This window comes from Falco punctatus (genome assembly GCF_963210335.1).
Source record: "Falco punctatus genome assembly, chromosome: 1".
Lineage (NCBI taxonomy): Eukaryota > Metazoa > Chordata > Aves > Falconiformes > Falconidae > Falco > Falco punctatus.
The window spans coordinates 43,715,859-43,737,483 of NC_137580.1; the positions used below are offsets into that span (position 1 = coordinate 43,715,859).

The window sequence follows — 21,625 nt, forward strand, 5'->3', positions numbered from 1 at the left end:
ACCCAAATTACTCAGAAAGCAACTGGGGACATTTTCGACTTGTTCATAGAGCCACAATTGAAGTCAGAACATTAAATAAGAAAGAATTTATGAATTGGTTCATGTAACACGTCATGTTTTCTTTTAGTACACCATGGTGAAGGACATGCTTTCTCCAAGTCCCACTGAAAGACCAGAGGCTGCAGCAATCATAGAAAATCCTGTATTTGAAGACTTGGAACTCCCACCAAAACCAGTGCTTAGGCAGAGGTCACGGACAATGAGTTTATCAGGAAACAAGCATTCCAGACAACCAAGCAAATAACTATCCTCAGGATCACTTCTTCCACTCGGCAGGTTTTACAGGGATTGTTCAGCAGAAGGATCCTATGATGCAGAATGTTTATCTTGGAAATAGTTTACTTAGACTTTTTTTGCCATGTTTAATGTATAAGATGTGTTGGATGGATTTTCGTTTACTGTTACAGCCAACGAAAACCAGTAACCACACTTTTCACATTCCACTTTTCTTACCTTAACTCTCCTAGGCGGATGGGTCCAGCTACTGTGCTTACCAATGTTGTGCTCCATTATCGTTTTTTTGGGTTTGTTGGGTTTTGTTGAAGCTTGTAAATGTCAGCTTGCTGGGTAAGTGAGAGATCTGTAACATGTAAATAGAATTAAAATACTGTATTTTTATAGAGCAAATTACAGTCTCTAAGCCAAGCCTGGCGAGTGTCTATCTGGATCACTTGCTCTTTGGTGAAATGGAGATGATTTTGAAATGAACTCTGAGTCCATTTTTGACCCTAGTGGGTAAACTGGGAATCTGCACTATTTTTAAAGCAAAAAAGTACCACAGTTGTACATACTGTCACTCTCCATAGCCAGTCATTAGATGAAACCGTTTCATATTTCTGCACTATCGTAGATCTTAGGGAATGCATTTTATACAGGTAAACTGTAGAGAAGGAAAAGGAGCTTTTTGCCATTAAAAAGGGGTTTTTTATAGGCAGTGGTTGGAAGAGCCATAGTTAAAATTATGTACGAAAATGTCGTGATTCTGAAAATTTAAACCTAATGAAGTCATACTTGTCATATGTAATCTTGTAGATTTGTACTTTTTAAAAAAAATCAACTGGTAGGCATTTGTGTAATCTGCTAATTTAACTGCCTAATGCCATGCTTTTATTTCTTATTGTAAATATGTTAATTTTTATTTATAAAATACAGAATCAATCCATTTGGGTTGGTGGTGTACAGAATGCACTTGCTATAATTGTGGAGTGCATTAATTATTGTGACTTCTTTCAAGTCTAAATGATTTAATAAACTTTTTTTATTTATAAAAAAAAAATTAGTAGTTGCTTGTGTTCAAAGCCTGCATGCTGCAGGTGACAGCCTTGTGCAGCTGGAACAGGAAGATGGGCACTGAATTTCTGTGGCTTGCCTTGCTTTCCTCTCTCATACTTGCCCCAGTGCAGGTGATGAGGTGAAGATGAGTATGCTGCTTGGAATTGAGGTACTATCTGAAGAAAGAAGGGAGGTGAGCTCTCTAAACCGCACGGGTTATGGAGGCAGTCCCTCAGCTGTTAACCAAGAGGGAAGAAGGGATAATTCTTACGCTGTTAGAACTGGTTTTGTATAAATGCATTTTCCTGTTTTACAGGCTTAAAATTGTTAAAAGTTGCAATCTCTTAAATCAGTCTCTTAAAAAGTTGTTTGATTCGAATCCTTCTGGGGATCACTGTACCGTGGTGTGACACTACGACTAGCACTTAAACCAGCTGAGCCTCCGCAGCTTTATGGTAAGGCAAAAGTGGATTACCAAGCTTGTCTTCCTTGTGCTCTTGGATAACTCTGCTAGATACTGGCTTGTCTGGTTGAAGGCAGAATGCTGCAGTGAGTAGTTGGTCAGAAAGGGAACTTAGTGAGTTTAAACAGAGGACAGTTAAGTGAGTCCTCTTCCCTTGGATTTCCCTGTTAACTGTTGCCTGTCCCTCAGCTCCCTTTCCCCCATAGCTCTCGGGGCTGACACACAGTTCCTTCTCCTCTTTTATCAAAATTAACTGGGTGGCAGAAGCAAGAATCCTGCCCCATCCACCTTTGTGCCCACTGGACCTAGGTGCTTCCCCCTAAGTAAGGGCAGGATTGTGTAGTTATTTTCCTTACCACTTCCACGTTGGTGGTGGTGTCTTAGAAGCTGGGTGACCTAACCCACTCCATGAACTTGACAGGAGTAACACTGTGCAACCCCCTGTCAGGGCTGTTTCTTCTACCAGGCTCTTGAGAGAGAACTTCTGACCCTTGTACCAGTGCCTGCTGTAGCTGAGCTGCTCCAGGCAGTAGCTACTTGCTTTTTGCTACGCCTCTGAGGACAGTCCTCTGCTGTCTTGGAAGTAGAAGAGCAGAAGGACTCAGGACTTTCAGTAACGCCCCTCCTTTTTTTATTTATTAAGAAAGCGACATTCTTCACCCCTCAAGTGTTTCAGTCCAGTAGTTTTAGCATCAAATGTTAGCCTGGATATCTTTCTGCTGCATTTGCTCTGCTTCCCGGGCTGGAGAAGCCTTGCCCAGTCCCAGGTATGTGATTGAGCACTCGGAAAAAGCTGTTCTAGGAACCATCCTTGTCGTGTTTCAAGTCCATAGAAGATCAGTCTAAGAGCAGGCTCCGATCGCAGTGATTCTCCCATGCAAACTAGCATGAGACCCTGCCAGAAGAGTGCTGGGGGAAGCGATGGCTGTTGTCTCAGCGGTCACCGGCCCTTGGATGACTCTGCTACAGAAAAGCTGTGGTCCTGGGGGCTCCGCTCTTGCTTTTACTCACTGTTATAATGCTGCAGAGACGTTTGGGAGCAGTAATGCCTTTTCATTCATCCCTCAGTGCGGTACTCCATGGCCCTCCTGCAGGGAGCCACTGGTGCTTGAAGTCCAGGCAAGCATTTAGGAGTGGTAAAAGTGGTCATTCCCTTTTGGTTTTTTTGGTTGTTTGGGTTTTTTTTAAATGGCTGTGTGGCCCAGCAGTACTCTGTAGCTACGCTTACAGCATCAAGGTGTAGACATCACGGTGCACAACACACAGGTAAGTGATAACCCTCTTCAGATCCCCTCTTTGGCTGGTGTCGGTCACCTGTAGCCCCTTTCTAACCCCCTGGGCACTCAGTGCTCTCGGTGTTACAGCAAGTCGTGCTTATCTCCTGGGGTCTGCCACATAGGATATTCCCTTCCAGAGTTAATGAGGAAACTCACAGATAATTCACAGAAAGCCACTGAAAGATCTGAACCTCTCAATATTTCAGAAGCAAGTGAGCTGAACCCTGAGCAACAGCCCAGACTGCAGGGTGGTGCCTTTGCAAAGAAGTGACCTCTGCTCTTTGACCACATCCCTCCTAACTCCCCTATGCTGACACACAGGGAGTTATTAAAACCGGTCAAATTCGTAACGTGGCTGCAAGATGACAGCTACAGTGGCTTGATGAGAAAGAAATACTGTTCCACATTATGCTGCAGATCACCAGGATGTACACAAAGTTCACATTATCACACTGACTTTTTTTTTTTTTTTTCCCCAGCGTGAAGGTTGAATTTTTCTTAGGAAATGCTCATTAAAAAAATAATTACCCAGGAAGGAATTAGCTCCATTAGTTATAATGAATTGTCCCTAAAATATTCAAGTTCCTTGTTCGTAGAACGGTGGAAGATGAGGAAATGCATCTTTGTTGTATGCCCCCAGCTGTAATATTCCAGCCCCTCCTTCCCATATTTTCCTACCTGTTATTTTTCCATGAGGATGTTTTCTGGCACTTTCTGTACCACCACCTCCAGCAAGTGATTCTGAATCCCTGTTACTTGGGTTTGCCCTTCAGGGCACCGTTGGGCACTGGCACTGTAATGCTGTATTCTAGGTCTGGAGCAGTCTTGGAGAACGTGGCTATGGAAACCATGTCTTCTCCAATATCCACCTGAGACCTGTGCCTGCAAATGAGCAGCTTTTTCAGGGCCCGTTGGAAGTCCCGGTTCAGGAAAGCATAGAGCATTGGGTTGATGGTGGAGTTGCAATAACCTAACCAAGTGATGATCTTGAAGGTGTCAACTAAGACAGTGCTGGTGGAGTCAGTGCCTCTGGCAGCCAGCCAAACGTTTAGGACAAAGTACGGCAGCCAGCACAGCACAAAAACTGAAATGATGATGCTAATGGTTCGCGTGGCCTTGTTCTCCAGCTGCAGATGGTTCTGCCGCTTGCTGTTAGGGTGGTAGTGGATCTCCAGCGTCTGAGACATGATACGAGTGGCCTTGAGCCGTGAAGCTCGGTAGATGAAGAAATACATGCTGCACATGACCATGAAGGGAACAAAAAATGCCAGAGCAGAAGCCACGATGGCAAAAATCCAGTTGGTGACAAAGATGCATTCTCTGCCTGCATCGAAGTCCACCCCGGGGATCTCATTCCAGCCTTGCATGACAGGAAGAAAGGAAATGAGGGAAGAGTACACCCAGACCGTGCAGGTCATCACGATGCATCTGCAAAAGGAAAGAGACAGGGAGGGGAGAGAGGGTCTGAGTAATTTTAAATTGAGAACATCCAATACGATTCAATCCCCATGGTAACCTGTGTGGGATATCGCTGCTCAGCAGTCCTGCAGGGCCTGGAGAAGGAAAAAGCTGGGGTACAACAAGTCCATGCATGAGTGTCTGTAATGATGGGGTAATTGGGTCTGTGGGGCCAGAATTGGGGTCAGCATAAGGGATGCTATGAAGTGGCTGAAAAAAAGAGGAAAGATTTTCCAGAGGATTTTTGTGAATATTTAAGACAACAGCATGTAGATTTTTCTGTTTGGTTTCAGCTTTAATATCTGGTCGTGGCCTTATCCTCTGAGGAGCAATAGGGGTGGAGCTGATGGACATGAGACCCTCAGCACCACTGCAGCACTTGCCCCATGGCACGGCGTGCTGCACAGCCTCCTTTTGGCGACTGCCTGTGCTCCGCAGATCATACGCAGCAAGAGTTACGGTGGGGAACACATCCCCAAAAGAGCCTGAACTCACCTCATAAGGCACCCCGCAGCTGCAGCGTCCTCTCTGCCCACCCTCAGACAACTTTGCCCACCCTGCAGCCCTCACTGCAACATTTCACACGAAACCTTGACAGGGCTTGGAAACTCAGCCTGTTTTCTCTGAATTTCCCCCATAAATATCACTACAGAAAACACTGTCAGTTTAAGAGGGGGAAGGCTACTGCTACATGCAGTCTTCTAGGTGTCATTTCCCCTAGTCCTTGGGGAAATTCCCATGAAATGCCTGCAAAGCACAGCAGTTGTAAGCACAAGTCAGCCCACATCACTGGTTTCTACCTCATTTTGCAACCCATCCTTAGCTCAAAAAAGTGCTTTCCCAGGAGCCCCGTCACACCAGCTCAGCTGCATTCTCCTCCTGCACCTCATTCAAAATTTGCTGCAAAGTTTTAAATGGTGCAAAGACCCTTTTGCCACATCGCTCTGCTTTTGCGTAGCCACTGTCTATAGCTCATTTGGTCCTGCATCAATATAGGCCATGGCCAAGTGAAAATTTGGAAATCCCCAAAGTGATGAGGAGCAGCTCCACTCACCTGCCACGGGACATCCTTCTGGAATAGTGGTATGGGGTCACCACGGAGCAGTACCTGTCCAGGCTGATAAAGCACAAGGTGACAATGGACGCAGTACAGAACATGACATCAAAGGAGATCCAGACTTTGCAGAACAGCTTCCCGAACAACCACATCCCCGTCACCTCGTAAATGATACTGTAAGAGAAAACGTGGGGGAGCAGTCAAAGCTAGAAGGGCTGATTTCATGCTCAGACTCTGCTGGGATGATGGCATATTTTAACACGGAGGTACTAGAGATGGGCGTGCAGCTTAAGCAGCAGGGATTCATCCTCAAAGTGCAGAATAACTCACAGATGAGGCACAGCTGAAGAAAACCAAACCTATGCTCTTGCCTGCACTCTAAGTGGGTGCTTTGAGAGAGGTGCTTGGCGCCCAGAGCTCCCCAAATTCACATCTGTGCAGCTTTGTTGATCACAGCTTTTTCCAGCGCCCTATTCAGCACAGACTTTTATGATTGACCCTCGATTCCTGGGGTATGGAGGATGCTCTGTCCTCCAAGAAACTCACTTTTCATCTGGTCTTGTGCTTCAAAACAAGAGGATTTCAACTCTTGGGGCAGGGGGGAAGTCCTATTCTGTGCAGCTTGTACATTATGTAGCTCACAAGTGCCTCAGCCAGGTAAACACACCAGCAAAAAGCAGGCATTATGCCAAAATTATTTCTAACAAAGTCAGGAGTGGCCCATAAGAAGTGAGCAGCAAAGGAAGGAACAAAGGGCAGCTGTAGGAAGGCTGATGCATGTTTCTATAGCATTCAATTAGATGCCATTCACTTCCCCTTTCTTTCCCCTGCTTTCTGAAACTCCTGGGGTACTGCTGAAATAACCATTGTGTATGAATTTGATGTGAAAGGCTGAGTAATTACCTATCCTGCAAAGCTTTAATTATCCTGTAACTGCACAGCTTGCTGGTCAAATAAGAGTGAAAGGGGGGCTGCTGCGCTGCAGTGCGCTCAGGTGGGCTCAGCCCTGCAGCAAGGGCAGGAAGAGTCAGCTTGATGCCAGAGGAGTTAGAAACCAGCGCCTTCTCTGCATCTTATTAACAACAATTCGTTAAAATGACTTGTGAAGGTTTTTCTAAAGCATGACAGCCGCTGTAGGTGGGCACAGCACAGCCGAAGGGCCCCAGCCCTTGGCAGCTTTTTGTTATGTGGGATGCTACCCAGAAATTCAAGTAACCATTAATACAGGGCAGAACCTGTCCCTTTCACCACGGTGGCCTCCGCACAGGCAGCGTGGAGGGTCCCACTGCACACGTGGAAAGGTTTCATGGCTCTTTTTAAGGTGGGGAACTGAGACATATAGAAGTCGAAGCCCATGTCCAGTAACGGACTTGAGTGCCTTGTGGCCACTCCTCAGAAGCCCTTCTTATCCTCAGAGATGCTGCAAAGCCTGTGGTGTGAGGACCATGGCCTTCCAGAAGTAGACCACGCTGCTGTCATGAACATCCCCGACCACAGATCCCAGCTCTCACCAGCACACATCTGGTAGGATGCGCCTGACCTAGCAGCTGTTCTTACAGCACAGGGTAGTGGATACCTGTTCCCTGATGTAAAAGGTCTCTGCTGCTTAGAAACGATGCTGGTTCAAAAGGAATAATAAAAGCCCAAAGAAACGCACAGTATGAGCAGAAACAAAGTCACCTCTGTGTTTCACTCATGCTTTCAAAAGAAGAGTAGCTGAAAATATTCAGCCTGAAAACAACTGGGCTGGCTGGAGTACCCAGACAGGGTAAGCACAGCTGAACCACTCCTACCAACAAGCCAAACCAGTAATAACACAGAAGTCTTGCTCTTACAGAATTAAGGCAGCAGGTGACAACCTGGTTTTTCCTTTCTATCACATTTTCCTGAGCCAAACTGGCTCCTAAGATAATTTCTCTGGCTTGTGCTAACATGCCAGCTGAGAGGCAAACTGCAATTCAAAAGAACACCATAGATACAAAGCCAAGGTGGTGGGAAAGACGTGAAACAGCTGCTCCATCAGTGGGACCAAGCAATGCTCGATGGAGCTGGCAAGGTCCGTGTCTCACCACATCGCCCACCAAGAGCCAGCAAGGCTTCACACCAGGCAACACCAGGACATTCAGGAGGGACATAAAGCATGCTCTGCTCTTTGCTTCCCTTAAAAAAAAAAAATTTAAAAAATTAAATAAGACATCACTCTCCTAGGTGGGCTATTTTCTCTCTGGCTGCATAGAGAAGTCATTTGTGTTTATGGAAATGCTTCCCCTCCTGTAATGCTCTCTACCATCCCTTGATAGGACAAGGGGGAATGGTTTTAAACTAAAAGACAGTAGATTCAGACTAGATATAAGGAAGAATTTTTTTATAATGAGGGTGGTGAAACACTGGGTCAGGTTGCCCAGAAAGGTGGGAGATGCCCCATCCCTGGAACCATTCAAGGCCAGGCTGGACAGAGCTCTGAGCAACCTGATCTAATTGAAGATGTCCCTGCTCATTGCAGGGGGGTTGGACTAGATGGCCTTTAAAGGTCCCTTCCAGCCCAAACCATTCTATGATTTTATGATACGTCCCCTCCCCTCCTATTCTTCACAGCTGGGGTCCCCTCCCCATGCGTCTTGTGCTCTTCTGCTTTCTTGTTGGGCATGAGAAACCACATGAAGATTTCCCAACAAAACATATTTTCATCTGCTGCTTCTCATTCCTTCCATGCTCTCCTAGGAACCTGGAAGTAGGAATTGTCCAATTTCCTTCCCCTTCACGTTCCTAACTGAGCAAAACTGATTGCCAGACTCCCTTTTTCCCCTTGCCAAGGAAGGGGTCTTACTCCAGTCATGGGGGATATGACCAGTCTTACAGGGGAGATTACAGCTGCTGAGACACCCACCTGCCTTTGCTCTTGGCTGCTGCTTCCTCCCATTGCCCAGATGGCAAACACCACCTCAGTAGGTGGGAGGCAGAAGTAACGAGGACACTGGGTAACTAGAAACACCCAAAATCAATTTAGAAGAAAAGGAACCAAGGACTGATGTTGCCAAGCACGTGCAGAGCATGGAGACACCAGAGGAGACATCAAGTGGACAAAAGGGAAAATCAGAGAGGAAGCAGCAATAGAGATCATCAGCTGGAACTCAGTTCAAAGCAGGAATTGTTCAGCTTTTGTCTTCTTTGGGTAAATGGGGTGCTGCTGTTCCCAGGTGAGACTGGGGTGATGGAGAAGGTGATCACCTGGAGGGGTGGCTGGAGTGGGTGGGAGAGCAGGTGGTGCTGTGCACTCCCAGAGAGGAGCCCTTCAGACACCTGGGTTGGACTGGGATAAAACCCTCTCCTTTCTAGGCTTAACAAGAACGTGGAAAAGCAAAAAAAACCCAAAACAAAACAAACAAACAAAAAAAAAAACCCACACAAAAAAAAGCAAAAAAAAAAAACCCAAACAACCCAGGGAAATGCCAGGTAGCAAGAAGGTTGCAGGTAGCAAGAAGGTTGTTGCTTTAGGTAATCTTTGGTGGTTGACACACTGTTTTTCGAGGAGGCTGAGATGGTTTGCTGCATTTTATTTCAGTGACCTCGTCCATGCAGTAGGAAATACCAGAGCTTCTCCTCTTGGGAAAAATTAGCGGGTGCTACTGTTGACAGAAGCATAGGGATGTTTCTGCATCCCCTCTGGGCAGGACAGGGGTCAAGTCACTACATTCCCACTGACTTCAGTAGGACAGCAGCAGGTTAGACCATCAGGCAACAAAGTTGCAATCCGAGCCCCCAGGGCAGATATTTGTAGCACCAGGTGCAGGGGAGGGACAGGTGAAGAGGGATGGATGATTTCAGAGTCTGAACTTAAAAATTCACCCAGTTTAGAATTTAAATTGACACTAATGTTTTTTAAAGGTTATCATTAACTTTTTTTTTTTTTTTTCACCTGATACAAGTTTATAGTATCTCAGTTTGTAATTGCTTGTTGGGAAAATATCTTTCGGTACCCAATTCAAAAGTGTGGGCAGCCCTCTGAGAACTGAAACACAGAACGTGAAAAGAGCTCAGCTGCTTCATACTGCTCCAGGAACACCAAATAGGGTGCAGGCCCCCCCACTTTACACAAACCTACAGCTGTTTTCCAGCGCAAGACAGCCAGAACCTACAGGTAAACTGGTTTCTGGGTTTGTTCTACTATGTTTTAGCCAGGTAGTGAAGCTCCCATAAATATAAACCTCATGCAGGGAGAACTGCCTTCTAAAGTGCCTCTTCCTCCATTAAATATAGAGGGAGCCTGAATTACCCTACTTATGCTAAAATAAAATATTTACATTTACACAGAGAGAGGGGAGATGGCCTTCATCCCTGTGTCAGTGCTGCCAGTTATGGATGTGCAATGCAGTCAGGTAACAGGGGCAAAGCAATCCCCCCTGGTGCTGGGAATACCATTTGTTATCCCGCTGCAGACTGCAGTAGTCTGCTTATGCAGGCACAAGATTTACTTTGCAAGGTCACCAGCCGTCCCCACAAACTCCACTGGTATGTTGTCTGAACCAGAAGAAGCAATCAAATTTCTGTGTCTCACCAAGCGTGTGAAGGATAACATCTCTGCAACAGCCTTTCGGGTTCAGTATGATGATGAACTCATCCATTTTCATACGCTAATAAGGAACCTTTTTCCTTCTCCCTCCCACTAGCAGAAAATAAAAGCTAAGGTTAAAGAAGTAAAATCAAAAGCACAGAATTTAACTCCACCGATTTCAATCATCATTCTTGACTAAGGAAAATGAAGGGAAAATGTACTCCGTGATTCACTCCACCTTAGAAACACCAGCAGGATCAACACCATCATTGCACCTAATGCTGACACAGTAGGGGCCATCCTCATCTCACATTCCCCAAACACTCAGAGCATGTCAAATCAACCAGCAACCATGCTGGCCCATGTGCAACGCAGAGCTAGTCCTGGAAGAGGGGACTCGTGGCACTGGAGCCACCTGAAAAGCTCGGTACGGAGCTCAGGCCAGGGTCCCTACGCAGCCCACAGGAAAAAGTACCCTTGGGAAGTCTCTCTCCATCAAAAAGGGGACCCATTGTAAAGAGCAGGGAAACTGAGGCACAGAAGTACGTATAACCACCAACCCACAGTTAAGCTCCTTGGAAAGCCCAGCCCTACGTACGGTGTGTGACCTCCCAGCCAGCCCTGCTCAAGGAGCAGCCACTGAGCCAGGAGAAACGCCCCCGCATGCAGACACTGCCGTCTGCTCTCACCTTACCAGAACTTCTTACCTAAAGGGCATGACCAGACAAGCGACAAGGAAGTCCGCCATGGCTAAGGACATTATAAACATATAGGTGACAGTGCGCAGCCTCTTTTCCACCACTGGGCAGATGAAGACTACTGTATTTCCCAGGAGCGTGATCAAGTCAATGAGGGTCAGTATCAGCCCGATGACCACCTCCTGGAGGCCGATCCCTGCTGAGTTGCCCCTGCCTTTCACAAAGGAGGAGGCAGCAGAGGAGAAATTAGAGAGCCAAGTTTCATTTTGGTCCAGCAGCATCTTCCCACCATTAAAATCTGAAAGACAGGAAAAGGGAAAAAATAAATAAATAAAGCCCTTAATGCACATGAATTCTAGGTCTATGGAAGTACAAAAATAATGTTTATGCTTCATTTACTTCAAGAAAAATCCACACACCCTGTCGAGTCTGTGCCATCACTGTCCCATGGTTAACAGTCCATTAGAAGTGTCTGAAATCCTGAGGGTACAGTTCAATGCACAGCGCTGGCTGAAGACCTTCATGGCAATTAAAAGGCCTCCTGTGAACAAAAATCCATCACCAGGTGAAGCATGATAAAACAAACAAACAAAAACCAAAAGAAAAAAAAAGTACTGAGAATGGAGAGAGGACAAGCAAACAACTCAAGTCCGAAACAAAGCAGCTCTACTAAATCCCACTGAATAGCATACCACGGCCACAAAATATGGGGCTTGGAACCAGATGATCTTTAAGGTCCCTTCATCCCAAACCATTCTATAATTCCATGATTTCATAGTCTCATTATCACCTTTGCCACCCACCGACCAGGGGAGGCTGCTTGCCCAGGCTGGCTGCTTTTGTAACCCCCCTGTTCAGTACATGCTCTGTCCTGGGTTCTCCAGGTACTGTTTTTAGGCTCTGAAGAACCTTTTCCTTCCATTCTGGGTAACTGTCCTACAGGCTGACTGGCCGTGCAGAGCTGCCAGCAACCATGCGGGGTGCTTAATGCAAGTGAGCCAGTAACCGAGATCCCTCAGCTGCAGCAGTGACCACAGACTCGTGTCTCCTTCTGTGCCCAGCTGGGAGCGGAGGCTCCCAGATCCCTAACAGGGGACTTTTCAGTTGAGGAAATTTGTGTGCTTGTGTTCACAGCTCAGTTCCCAAACTTTGACGGAGTGGTGTCACAGGTACCTGGGAAAGGTGGGAATGATGCACTGTAAAAATTCCAGCAGTTCAAAATTCACTGGTGTGGCTAATGGGAACAGAAAGACAAAACTTGTGGGGAAAAGAAAATTATAGAAATACTTCCAGACATCAGACTGTGATGTTTGAATACTACCACTTCTCCTGTGACTGGGCTGTGCTTCCACAGTACCCTCAGGTCAATCCCACATCTGCAAGGGCATTGTTACCGAGCATGGCATGAGAACAGGCCAGGATAAATGTCTGTGTAGTCCTCACAGTGACCAACCAAACTTTGCCTTAGGAGAATTATAACAAGGCAGCAATTAGCAAAATATCCCCAACATCTGCCTTTCCTTCCAGCAGCCTATGATCCAGAATAACCTCTGAAGATGGTTTCAGGGACTTCTAAATCATGAAGTTGTCCTGCTTCCCCTTTGGCCCATGTAAACTTTTAGCATCCATGACCTCCTATAGCAATGATTTCCACAGCTCAGCCATGCACTGTGCAAAGAAACCCCTCTTTTTCCCAGCTTTGAGCCTGTCACCAGCTAGTTTCATTTGATGCCCTCTGGTCCTTGTGTTGGAAAAGACACCACACAAGCAATCCCCATCCGCTCTCTCAATGTCACTGGTGGGCTCTTTAACCTCTGTCACATCCCCTAGCCCCCTCATCATGTCTTGGGCAGGCTGAGCAGCCTTTGCAGCTTGCTTGTTCCTCACACAGAGGCAACTGAGGACAGCTGGCCATCCCTCCTCTTCTTCTGAGCCTCCAAGATGGACCAAAACTGCAAACACTTTCCAAGAAGTAAATGCACTGTGGATTTACCCAAGGGCATAATGATGTTCTCTGTGGTGTCCTGCTTCCCTTTCGTAACAACCCCCACCGTGGTTTGCTGCTTTGATTGGCACTTAGCACTGAGCTGACCTTCCCACAGAACTGCCTGTCCCACCCTAGGATCTCATTCCTGTGCAGTAACAACTCAGAGCCCGCTGCTTCAGGTAGAAAGATTGGATGAAATGAGGAAATTAGATTCTCTCCATCTCCCTCAAACTCCATCACTTCACAGTTGAACTTCTTCCATTTTAATGCTCACTGAGCCTCATAAAAGCTTTTCTGCAATGCTTTAAGCCAGGCCTTTTCCTTTATGCTCTGATTAAACCTTGTTTCACCTGCAAATACCACCGCTTCACAATCCACAATTTTTCCAGTTAGAGGTTTATCAAACCCCATGTATCCCAGCCCCTACCTCTGTAAAGAGCATCGCCGACCTCTCTTCCACACGGTAACTCACCGTGCACTTCCCACCCTGTATTTCACCTTTTAGACAAGTATTTATTCACACAATTAACTTCCTCCTTAACTCAGGACTATTAAGCTTCCTTAAAAGCCCCCACCATGAGGGACCATTCCAAAAAACTTTCAGAAATCCAAGCAGACTACACCTACTAGGGGCTTCTCATCCACATACTTGCTGACTTCTTCCAAGCACTCCCGTAAGATTGTGAGGCTGGGCTGCCTTTTGTAAAAGCAGTACTGACCTTTTCCTTGGATGTAATCATGTTTTACCTCCACCTACTCATCCTTCAAAATTCTCAGCTCCCTCCACTGGCTCCTATTTACTTGCTGGATTTAGTGGTTTCCTTTCTTTCAAGTTAAAAAATAAAAATTTTTAAAAAATCAAGAAATAACTAAAGCTGTCCAGAAAAAATTAAGAAACCAACTCCATCCTCTGCCCCTCCTCACTGGGGCTGGGACCGGCTGACTGAGACCAGAAGCTCTCTTGCTCCTCCTGCATTGAGAGCAAGCAGGTTTGTTGGACACCGAGCTCCGCGGCTAGTCCCTGAGCAGGCACTGCTGGAACTCTACAGGGTGTCTTAAGTACATCAGTCAGTGAAAATGTTCTTTGGACATTTTACATCCTGACAACAACCCATAAAAATAAAATAAAAAGATCCTGTTTCCAGCTCTCACGTTACTGACAGGGAAGAAGATAATCTGTGCCATTCCTTCTCACAAGCCCAGTAAGGGTGTCATCAAACCAGATGGGCTCCTGTGGAATCGGTTGGTTTCAGTGCAGCCACACTTTCTGGAAGAGGAATTGTTCAGCCCGTTCTCCTCCCTACATGGTCCACACAGATGGCACGGTGACTCCTGGCTGGTAAAACCACGCGGTGACAATGCGTGGCTGCACAGCCAGCCAGGTTGCAGAAGTTGCCACTGCCAGGTCCATTACATAGTCCACATCCGTCTTCCAGCTCATCTGGTCATCTGCCACTTCCCATACCTGCTGGGAGATGTTAGTGTCCTCACACCTCCGGGTCTGGAAGGTCTGGAAACAGTCCTCTGATTTCTACCTCAAGTTGACCCCTAACCAGTTTAAACACACAGACACCACCCAGTCAGCCCTATGTTCTCCCACAAGAGCATGCAGCACTAAGATAGGCTCCCAAGGCATGAACAGCAAAAATCAGATTGAATGAAAAATCAGTAGTTTAATGAAAAATCAATGTCAAATGTTAAGGTTTTAAAATATCACATCTTAAGGTTTAAAAAAAAAAAATCAAAATTTTGTCTGTGGCTTGAATAATCATAGATGAGAATGTTGGATTCGTTATTTAGGTTGTTATCGATGTCACAGTGAAACAAGAAGGTTTAGAAGTCACATGTTCCTTCTCCTGCAAGCAATGACTCTGCTCACACGGTTAAGTATGTATCACTGTTAGTACAGCTCTAATTAAAGCAGATCATTACTGGCACAACTTTTCTCTGGTACTGATCTGGGAACACACGCTGCACTCGAACTAAGCAGAACTGGGACACAGCTGTTAGAGTGCACCTTTGCAAGCTCTCTGCTCAAGCACCACTTTAGCCACCAGCCTGGTTAAATGGTCTTCTCCAGCAAGAAGCTCACAGCAGGTTGCTTAACGCAGGATACATGTAGGAGTGTAACACGGTGAGGCACAAATACAGGCAATAGATGTGCCCACACTCATAAAACATTAGAGAAACACTCTCTTGTTCATACTATTTTTCGGTCAACACAAAGACAGGCTGAGGGGCTGGAGATGAGACCCTTTGTTTGACATCCATGATTTCTCGAGCAACAAAAGGGAGGAATGATGGATACTTGAAACTTTAGATTTGAACCCTGAACTCTAATTCACACAGGCATCAGGGTCCTGCTACTCCTGGCTTCTTTTCAAGGATCCCCAGGCAGAGAGTTCCCTGGAAGCTCCTCCACATCTCTGTCACAGACAAGCACCCAGGCTTGATGTCTCTCATCCTTTCTGCCTCTGACTGGGCAGCCAGCAGGTTAACTCTTGCTAAGAAGTGCTGCTCCTCAACCATCTGGAGAAATATTAATACGGGAAAGTTGGGGTGATACAGTCTTAACACTTCTGTAGAAATCTCTGGGACAAACCAAAACGTGCCATCCTTCCCAAGGATGCACTTCCACAACTTACACATTGGAGCTTTTAAATTCTCCTATGAGCTGCCACAGCTCATGGTTCCGCTGCTGATACAGCAGTATCTAACATCAGTCTTTCAGGCTTCCCTGTAAGGAGCCCTCTTAAATCAATGGGATAAATGCCCAGTTGTAATGTGATGTGGGATCATCCCAGGTTTCCTGGGGATCTCAGACGCCTTAGGGTTTGCATTGTTCTTATTTGGACACGACCATTTTGTTTCCCTTTGAAACTGATGGGCTAGATTCTGCTGTCAGTCCACTTGAGCGAAGCAACTCCATCCTTTCAGCAGTTTTCCTTTAACATAAAGTTTGACCTAATTTTTTTCAGCAGACAAATCCCAGGTAAAAGCTTAATTTCATCACTTCTAGATGACATCTTTTGATGGCAGGGGAGGAAAAAAACCCTCTGCCATCTAAAGGCTGACTGTACTTTAAAATCTTAGAGGAATTATGAAAACTGGAAATATATTTGCTGCCAGACTTTGCTCCTCTGCTAAATCAGCATATGGCAGCATGCAACTGTACCTGCCCAGAGACCTCAAACCACATTTCCCTCTTCTCCTCTGCCACAAGCTGAGACTTCAGCAGCTCAGTAATTTGCATTGTTCTGCAAGGCTGCTGTGTGGTGATAAAGGAGGAGGAACGTCCCTGGGGATGCTTCCACTGTAAAACATGCATTCAAGGAGGCCACACAGCAAGTGAGCCTTTGCACTGACTTTCCTTTATCCAACTTTCCCACTTGAAGGGCAGTGTTTCTCAGGGCACAAATTATTTCCTTCCACCCGCAAACCAGCGCAGAACAACTCCTCCAGCCTCTCCAACAGCTAACCAGCTCCATGTCTGGAAAGCCAACAAAACACAAGATCCTTACCTTCAAAAGTGATGTTGCATGCAGCCAGATGGCTGGAAGCAGCACCGCTGAGCCCGGTGTGTGTGGCTTTTCCTAGCAGCAGGGTACAAGGGAGTCACGCCAGCTCACGGGGCTGCCAGATCCCACCCCACAGAGCTGCTCCCAGCCCGGCTGTGCATGGGGCTGATGATTTCTGCCCCAACACAGGATGTCGAACCCACACCTGTGAGACAGCATGGTGGTTTGCCTTTGAGATCTCCGCACACACCCCCCATCAGAAGTTCATGCTCTTCCACAGCAAAAGTAAGTCTACTGCAACCACTTTGAGTAGAGATTGAAGCACGCTCCCTGCAGTAAAACTCAAGGCAGAGTTAAATGTGGGGGTGCCCACTGGCGTTTGTAAGGGGAGCAACTGAGACAGGGTACCAAACCTCAGTCCCCGGGGAGCAAAACCTCCCAGCCCCTGGGGTGCAAACCCTCAGCCTCAGGTTGCTAAATCCCACCCCTGGGGGAGGGGTAAAAGCCCCAGCCCCCGAGAGGGCAAAACCCCAACGATGCTGGAAAGCACATCTCCCCCTGCACCAGCCTGGGGCCGAGAGACTCGGTCCGGGGAGGGGCTGGGGGGTCCCGCCCGGGAAGGGGGTCTGTCCTGGACGTGGGAAGGAGGCGGGGGGAGCCCTGCCAGAGGGGGAGGCAGTGATTGGGGGGGGGGGGGGGGGGGGGTGTCCCTTCGGGCTGGGGGAACAAGACCTGCCTGGGGGGAGCCTGCTGAAGAGGGGTCGTCCCCCGCAGCAGCAAGCAGTGGCAGTCCTGCCCTCGGGAAGCCCTGCCCGGGGAGGGGGTCGCAGGACCTGCCCGGGGATGGGGAGGGGGACGGCCGGCGGTGGCACTTACCGGCAGCCGGAGCCGGCAGCTGGGGGAGCTGCTCCTGCGCTCCGCTCCTGAGCTCCGCTGCTGCACTGTTCTCCGCTCCTGCGCTGCTCTCTACCACGCTCCTCCGCCTCCCTCCTGCGCTGCGCTCCCCTCCTGCGCTCTGCCCCGCCTCCCTCCTGCGCTGCGCTCCGCTCCTGCGCTCCTCCGCCCCGCACCTGCGCTGCGCTCCGCCCCGCTCCCAGCCGGGCGCGTTTCACCCCTGCGGGCGCCGCGGCCCCTGGTGGAAACGGTGCTTTTTCCTGCGCGCAAAGCGGTTCTGCCGCACGCGCAGCGGCTGCGCAGGCACGGCCGCCGCGCAAGTGGATAAAAAATAAATAAATAAAAAAAAATAATAAAAAAAAAAAAGGCGTAAACGGGACGCTCTATGGCTAATAGCAAAGAGGAGCTGTGTTCATAAACAGAACCAAACTGCTAAAAACGCCCAGACGCTAAGGAACCTGCCAGCCTTGTTGGTGGTGATATGTCACCTGCCTCGCCTGGCTGGGGAGGCTGAGTCGGGCTCGGTGTGACAGGATGGTGGCTGTCGGGTCTTGGAGCAGAGCTGGCCAGGTTGGAAACGGGGCACTGGGTGGTTTAGGCATGTCCCTGGGGAAAATGGCTAAATTGGCTGCTTGGAAAGGAGAGTTCCTCCTCCCAGCCGCAGGTCTGGGCTTGAAGGAGTGACTGGCACCTCTCGGACTCCCCAGGGAGCTGGCTCAGCTCAATTGTCTGGCAAGAAATTAACTTGGTACCAAAAGGCATAAAAATCTGGTTCTTTGAGTGTTTGGGTGAGTGTCACACATGAAGCTGGGAGTGTGTAAACCTTGGCCATAACTCCTGTTCTAAACCACCCCCCCAGACCACACTCAAATGCATCAACTCTTCACACCTGCTTACTGTCACCAAAAAGTCCACCTCCTTTCCCACTTGTTTTCCAAAGAGACTTGCTAAGGGTTTGGACTGTGGCTTCACCCATTACCAAAATTGCCCTTGGTGAATTTTTCATTGAGTCTGGAGAGAACACCTCTGGGGCAGGGTTGGTGTGAAAAAAAAATATAAAAGAAACCCAGATTTATTCTCCTTTCCCTGGAATAGCTCAGGTCTTGGTTGGCAGTTGACCTTCCAGGTTTCAAACTTGTGTTTGACATTAACAATCAAACTGTGGTGGATGAACATGTTTGGAACATTTTGTGCCATAGTTATTGCTTCAGAAATAGCAGATTACCCTTTAAAAATAATAACATCTACTTTAAATTATGCTTTTCCACTCCAGGAATGAGAAGAAAGAAAGGAAAGAAAGGGAGGAAGGAGGGAAGGAATTTATATCATACCTCTGTATTTTCCTTTAATAAGGATAACATATTTTCTATAAAGGTGGAGAAATAAGTAATGGGTGGATCAGAGTATTTTGTGAATCTAGATTTCATTATTTTAGTCAAATTTCTGTGTGTTTCTGAAAAAGTCAGTTTTCTGACTTGACATTATTGTTTTTGAAGTTATCTTCTAATTTACATTTAATTTTTTAAAAGGCTTTTATAAAACTTGAAATTTGAGTAAAGTATTTTATTTCTCACCAAAAAGAACATTTTTAAAACCTGAAGTAAAGCTTTCATGTACTGTTCGCCAATCCTCTTTACAAGTGAGCTCTTGAAGCCACTTTCTGACCTCCTTCGTCACGCCATTAGTGCCACTGAGCCAGACAGGAGCACCTGACCAAGGAAGACAAGCAAAGAGAAAGAAGTCACAATAAAACTAATTCTGGATTTAGTATTTTATTAAAGAGCTTGTACGAAATTCTGTTATTTCTCCAGTGCTGACAACCAAACATCAACAAATAGAATTAAATTATATATATGTATATAATATATAAATTATATATTCTATTCCATTCTATTATATTCTATTCTGTTCTATTCTATTATATGTATAATACTATAATTTATGTTGTATCATATCATATTAAGTTACATATTATTTTTATAATTTTTTTCATACATAATATATATAAAAATTACAGGAAAAAAGAAAAGCCTTATCATTTTAAATAATGGCTAATTTTTTTATTTTATTTTATTTTATTTTTAGGAAACCTTCCTACAGCACAGTTTTTCATAGAATCACAGAATCACAGGATGGTTTGGGCTGGAAGGGACCTTTAAAGGCCATCTAGTCCAACCCCCTGCAATGAGCAGGGACATCTTTAGCCAGATCAGGTTGCTCAGAGCCCCATCCAGCCTGACCTTGAATGGTTCCAAGGATGGGGCATCTACCACCTCTCTGGGCAACCGGTGCCAGTGTTTCACCACTGTTACTGTCCTTGTCCTATCACAACAGGCCCTACTAAAATGTACCTCTCCCTCTTTCTTATAAGCCCCCTTCAGGCACTGGAAGGTGGCTATATGGTCTCCCTGGAGCCTTCTCTTCTCCAGGCTGAACAACCCCAGCTCTCTCAGCCTGTCTTCATAGAAGAGCTGCCCCAGCCCTCTGAGCATCTTCACAGCCCTGCTCTGGACTTGCTCCAACAGGTCCATGTCCTTCATATGTTGGAGGCCCCAGAGCTGGACACAGTGCTGCCGGGAGGGTCTCACCAGAGTGGAGCAGAGGAGCAGAATCACCTCCCCTGACCTGCTGGCCACCCTTCTTGTGATGCAGCCCAGGATACAGTTTGCTTCTGGGCTATAAGCACACATTGCTGGGTCATGTCCAGCTTTTCATCCATCACCCCCTCCAAGTTCTCCTTGGCAGGGCTGCCCTCAATCCTCTCATTCCCCACCCGGTATCCATAGCAGGGGTTGCCCTGACCTGGGTGCAGGACCTTGCACTTGGCCTTTTTGAACCCTTCTTTTTCTCCTCCTCTATTTCCCTTGAATTTATTGTGCAAAAATGGTTCTCACACACACACACCCCAAAAGACGTCACCTGTGTCCCTACACCAGAGCTGGTGGCCCGTGGCCCTCCGGGGGTGGCGGGCACTGTCTGTGGTGCCGGGCACCACGCCGCCTCGCTCCTATCGCCTGTCCCCTGCCTCATGTAACCTGGGCAGGATTCCCACCCCAATAATGGCGACGTACAGAGTAGAGAATAATAGTAAAGGCCTGCAGATCTTCAAGATCCCCAAAAACTGACAAAGAAGATCGATAATGAAGAACACAAGAAGAATAATAAGAAGAAAGAGTTTTGGGCAAAGTGCTGCGAATGCTGTGTCAACCACTTATATCAACATAATCTGTGATCAACGTTACCTGTCAGCATGTCACAAGCCATCAAAAAAACCCCATGGCACAATTTAATATCTATTGGAGTTTCTAGGATATTGTCAATCAGGAATTTCTAGGATGTTGTCTCATGGGTTGCTGGGAGTTTGTTTTCACATTATATGCAAAGCTATCTGTAAAGGGAAAGGGAAAAATAGAATTTAATAGATTTTCGGTTGCAACAGGAAGAGTAACAGGAAATGTACATTCCGGAGTCTTTCACGTATCACGAGCAGCTTGATCGCAGAAAATCTGAACACTGGTACGGCTGTGTTCATGCAGGCACTGAGGTGCAACCAAAGGTAGAATGCAACAAATTTTCTTAAACTGCCATACAAAAGGGTATAGGGTGTGGAATACTCATACTCCGGGTATGCTTTGAGGCTTCATTTACACTTGGTACCCACTTGGAAACCATTGTTAAAAACCCTGGGAATGAGGGAAGGATCTCAGATGAATGTGTTACATTTCCAAGTGAAAGGACACCAGAAAACATTTTCCTTGGTGGTCTCTAGACATCAAGGCTTCAACAGTGGGAATACTGCCATAGCATACTATAACCTTATCACACAAGGAGATTTGCCCGATGCACAGAGGATAATGAATAAAAAAGGCTTGTAAATCACATAGTGTTGGGTAAATAGGCCTATAGGAGTGGCAGGTTTGGTTTTGGCTTTTCCTTTGTCTTTTGAGGGGAAGCCTGTCCCTTGTTCAGCACCTTTCTTAGGGCAGCCGCATGAAAAATAGAAGGAAGAAAGGAGCATTTGCTTTTCCTATCAGTTTTGATTTTGCCAGGTGTGAAACTGTACAAACAGTTGTCTCTACTGTTAAATAACTCTGCTGATTGACAAGGTTTCTGAACAGAAGCCACCAAAGACGTGTGCTAACCACTGCTATTCTAGCAGCACCATGGATCAGAGACGGATGCCTCTGAGATGTGCTTTCTGTCAGGTTGCATTGGCATGCTACGCTTGATTTCTGTATAAATGGTGTTAGTCATCAGCTCAAGCAATGAAGTTCCTTTGACACACGAACCTGCTGTGCTCCCTGATTGTGCTTTTTTTAATACCTTATGCGCTCTAGTGTCCAAGACATTTCTTGTACTTGATGAACTCTATCTGACAATTTCCCTATC

The 21,625-nt window shown here is 46.7% G+C and overlaps 2 protein-coding genes across 3 annotated transcripts in view; one reads left to right on the forward strand and one right to left on the reverse strand.

Moving 5' to 3' along the window:
- EIF2AK3 (eukaryotic translation initiation factor 2 alpha kinase 3) overlaps positions 1-1,320 on the forward strand; it is a 45,953-nt gene extending 44,633 nt beyond the window's left edge. Inside the window, exon 17 of the mRNA XM_080399994.1 lies at positions 128-1,320. Coding sequence (XP_080256120.1) covers positions 128-304 — 177 coding nt within the window. The 3' untranslated portion in view covers positions 305-1,320. The remainder of the gene's footprint in view (positions 1-127) is intronic.
- On the reverse strand, positions 812-20,188 carry LOC308068880 (histamine H2 receptor-like). 2 transcript variants are annotated; one of them, XM_080400294.1, is made up of 5 exons: positions 16,346-20,188; positions 11,257-14,289; positions 10,847-11,135; positions 5,585-5,761; positions 812-4,500 (listed from the first exon to the last, which is right to left on the reverse strand). In XM_080400294.1, the coding sequence occupies exons 2-5, from the start codon at positions 11,273-11,275 to the stop codon at positions 3,825-3,827; spliced, it is 1,161 nt and encodes a 386-aa protein (XP_080256420.1). In that variant the 5' UTR covers positions 11,276-14,289; positions 16,346-20,188; the 3' UTR covers positions 812-3,824. The 2 variants fall into 2 exon arrangements, with proteins under 2 accessions (XP_080256420.1, XP_080256419.1); XM_080400293.1 differs by having other exon boundaries at positions 10,847-11,378.
- Between the last annotated feature and the right edge of the window lie 1,437 nt (positions 20,189-21,625).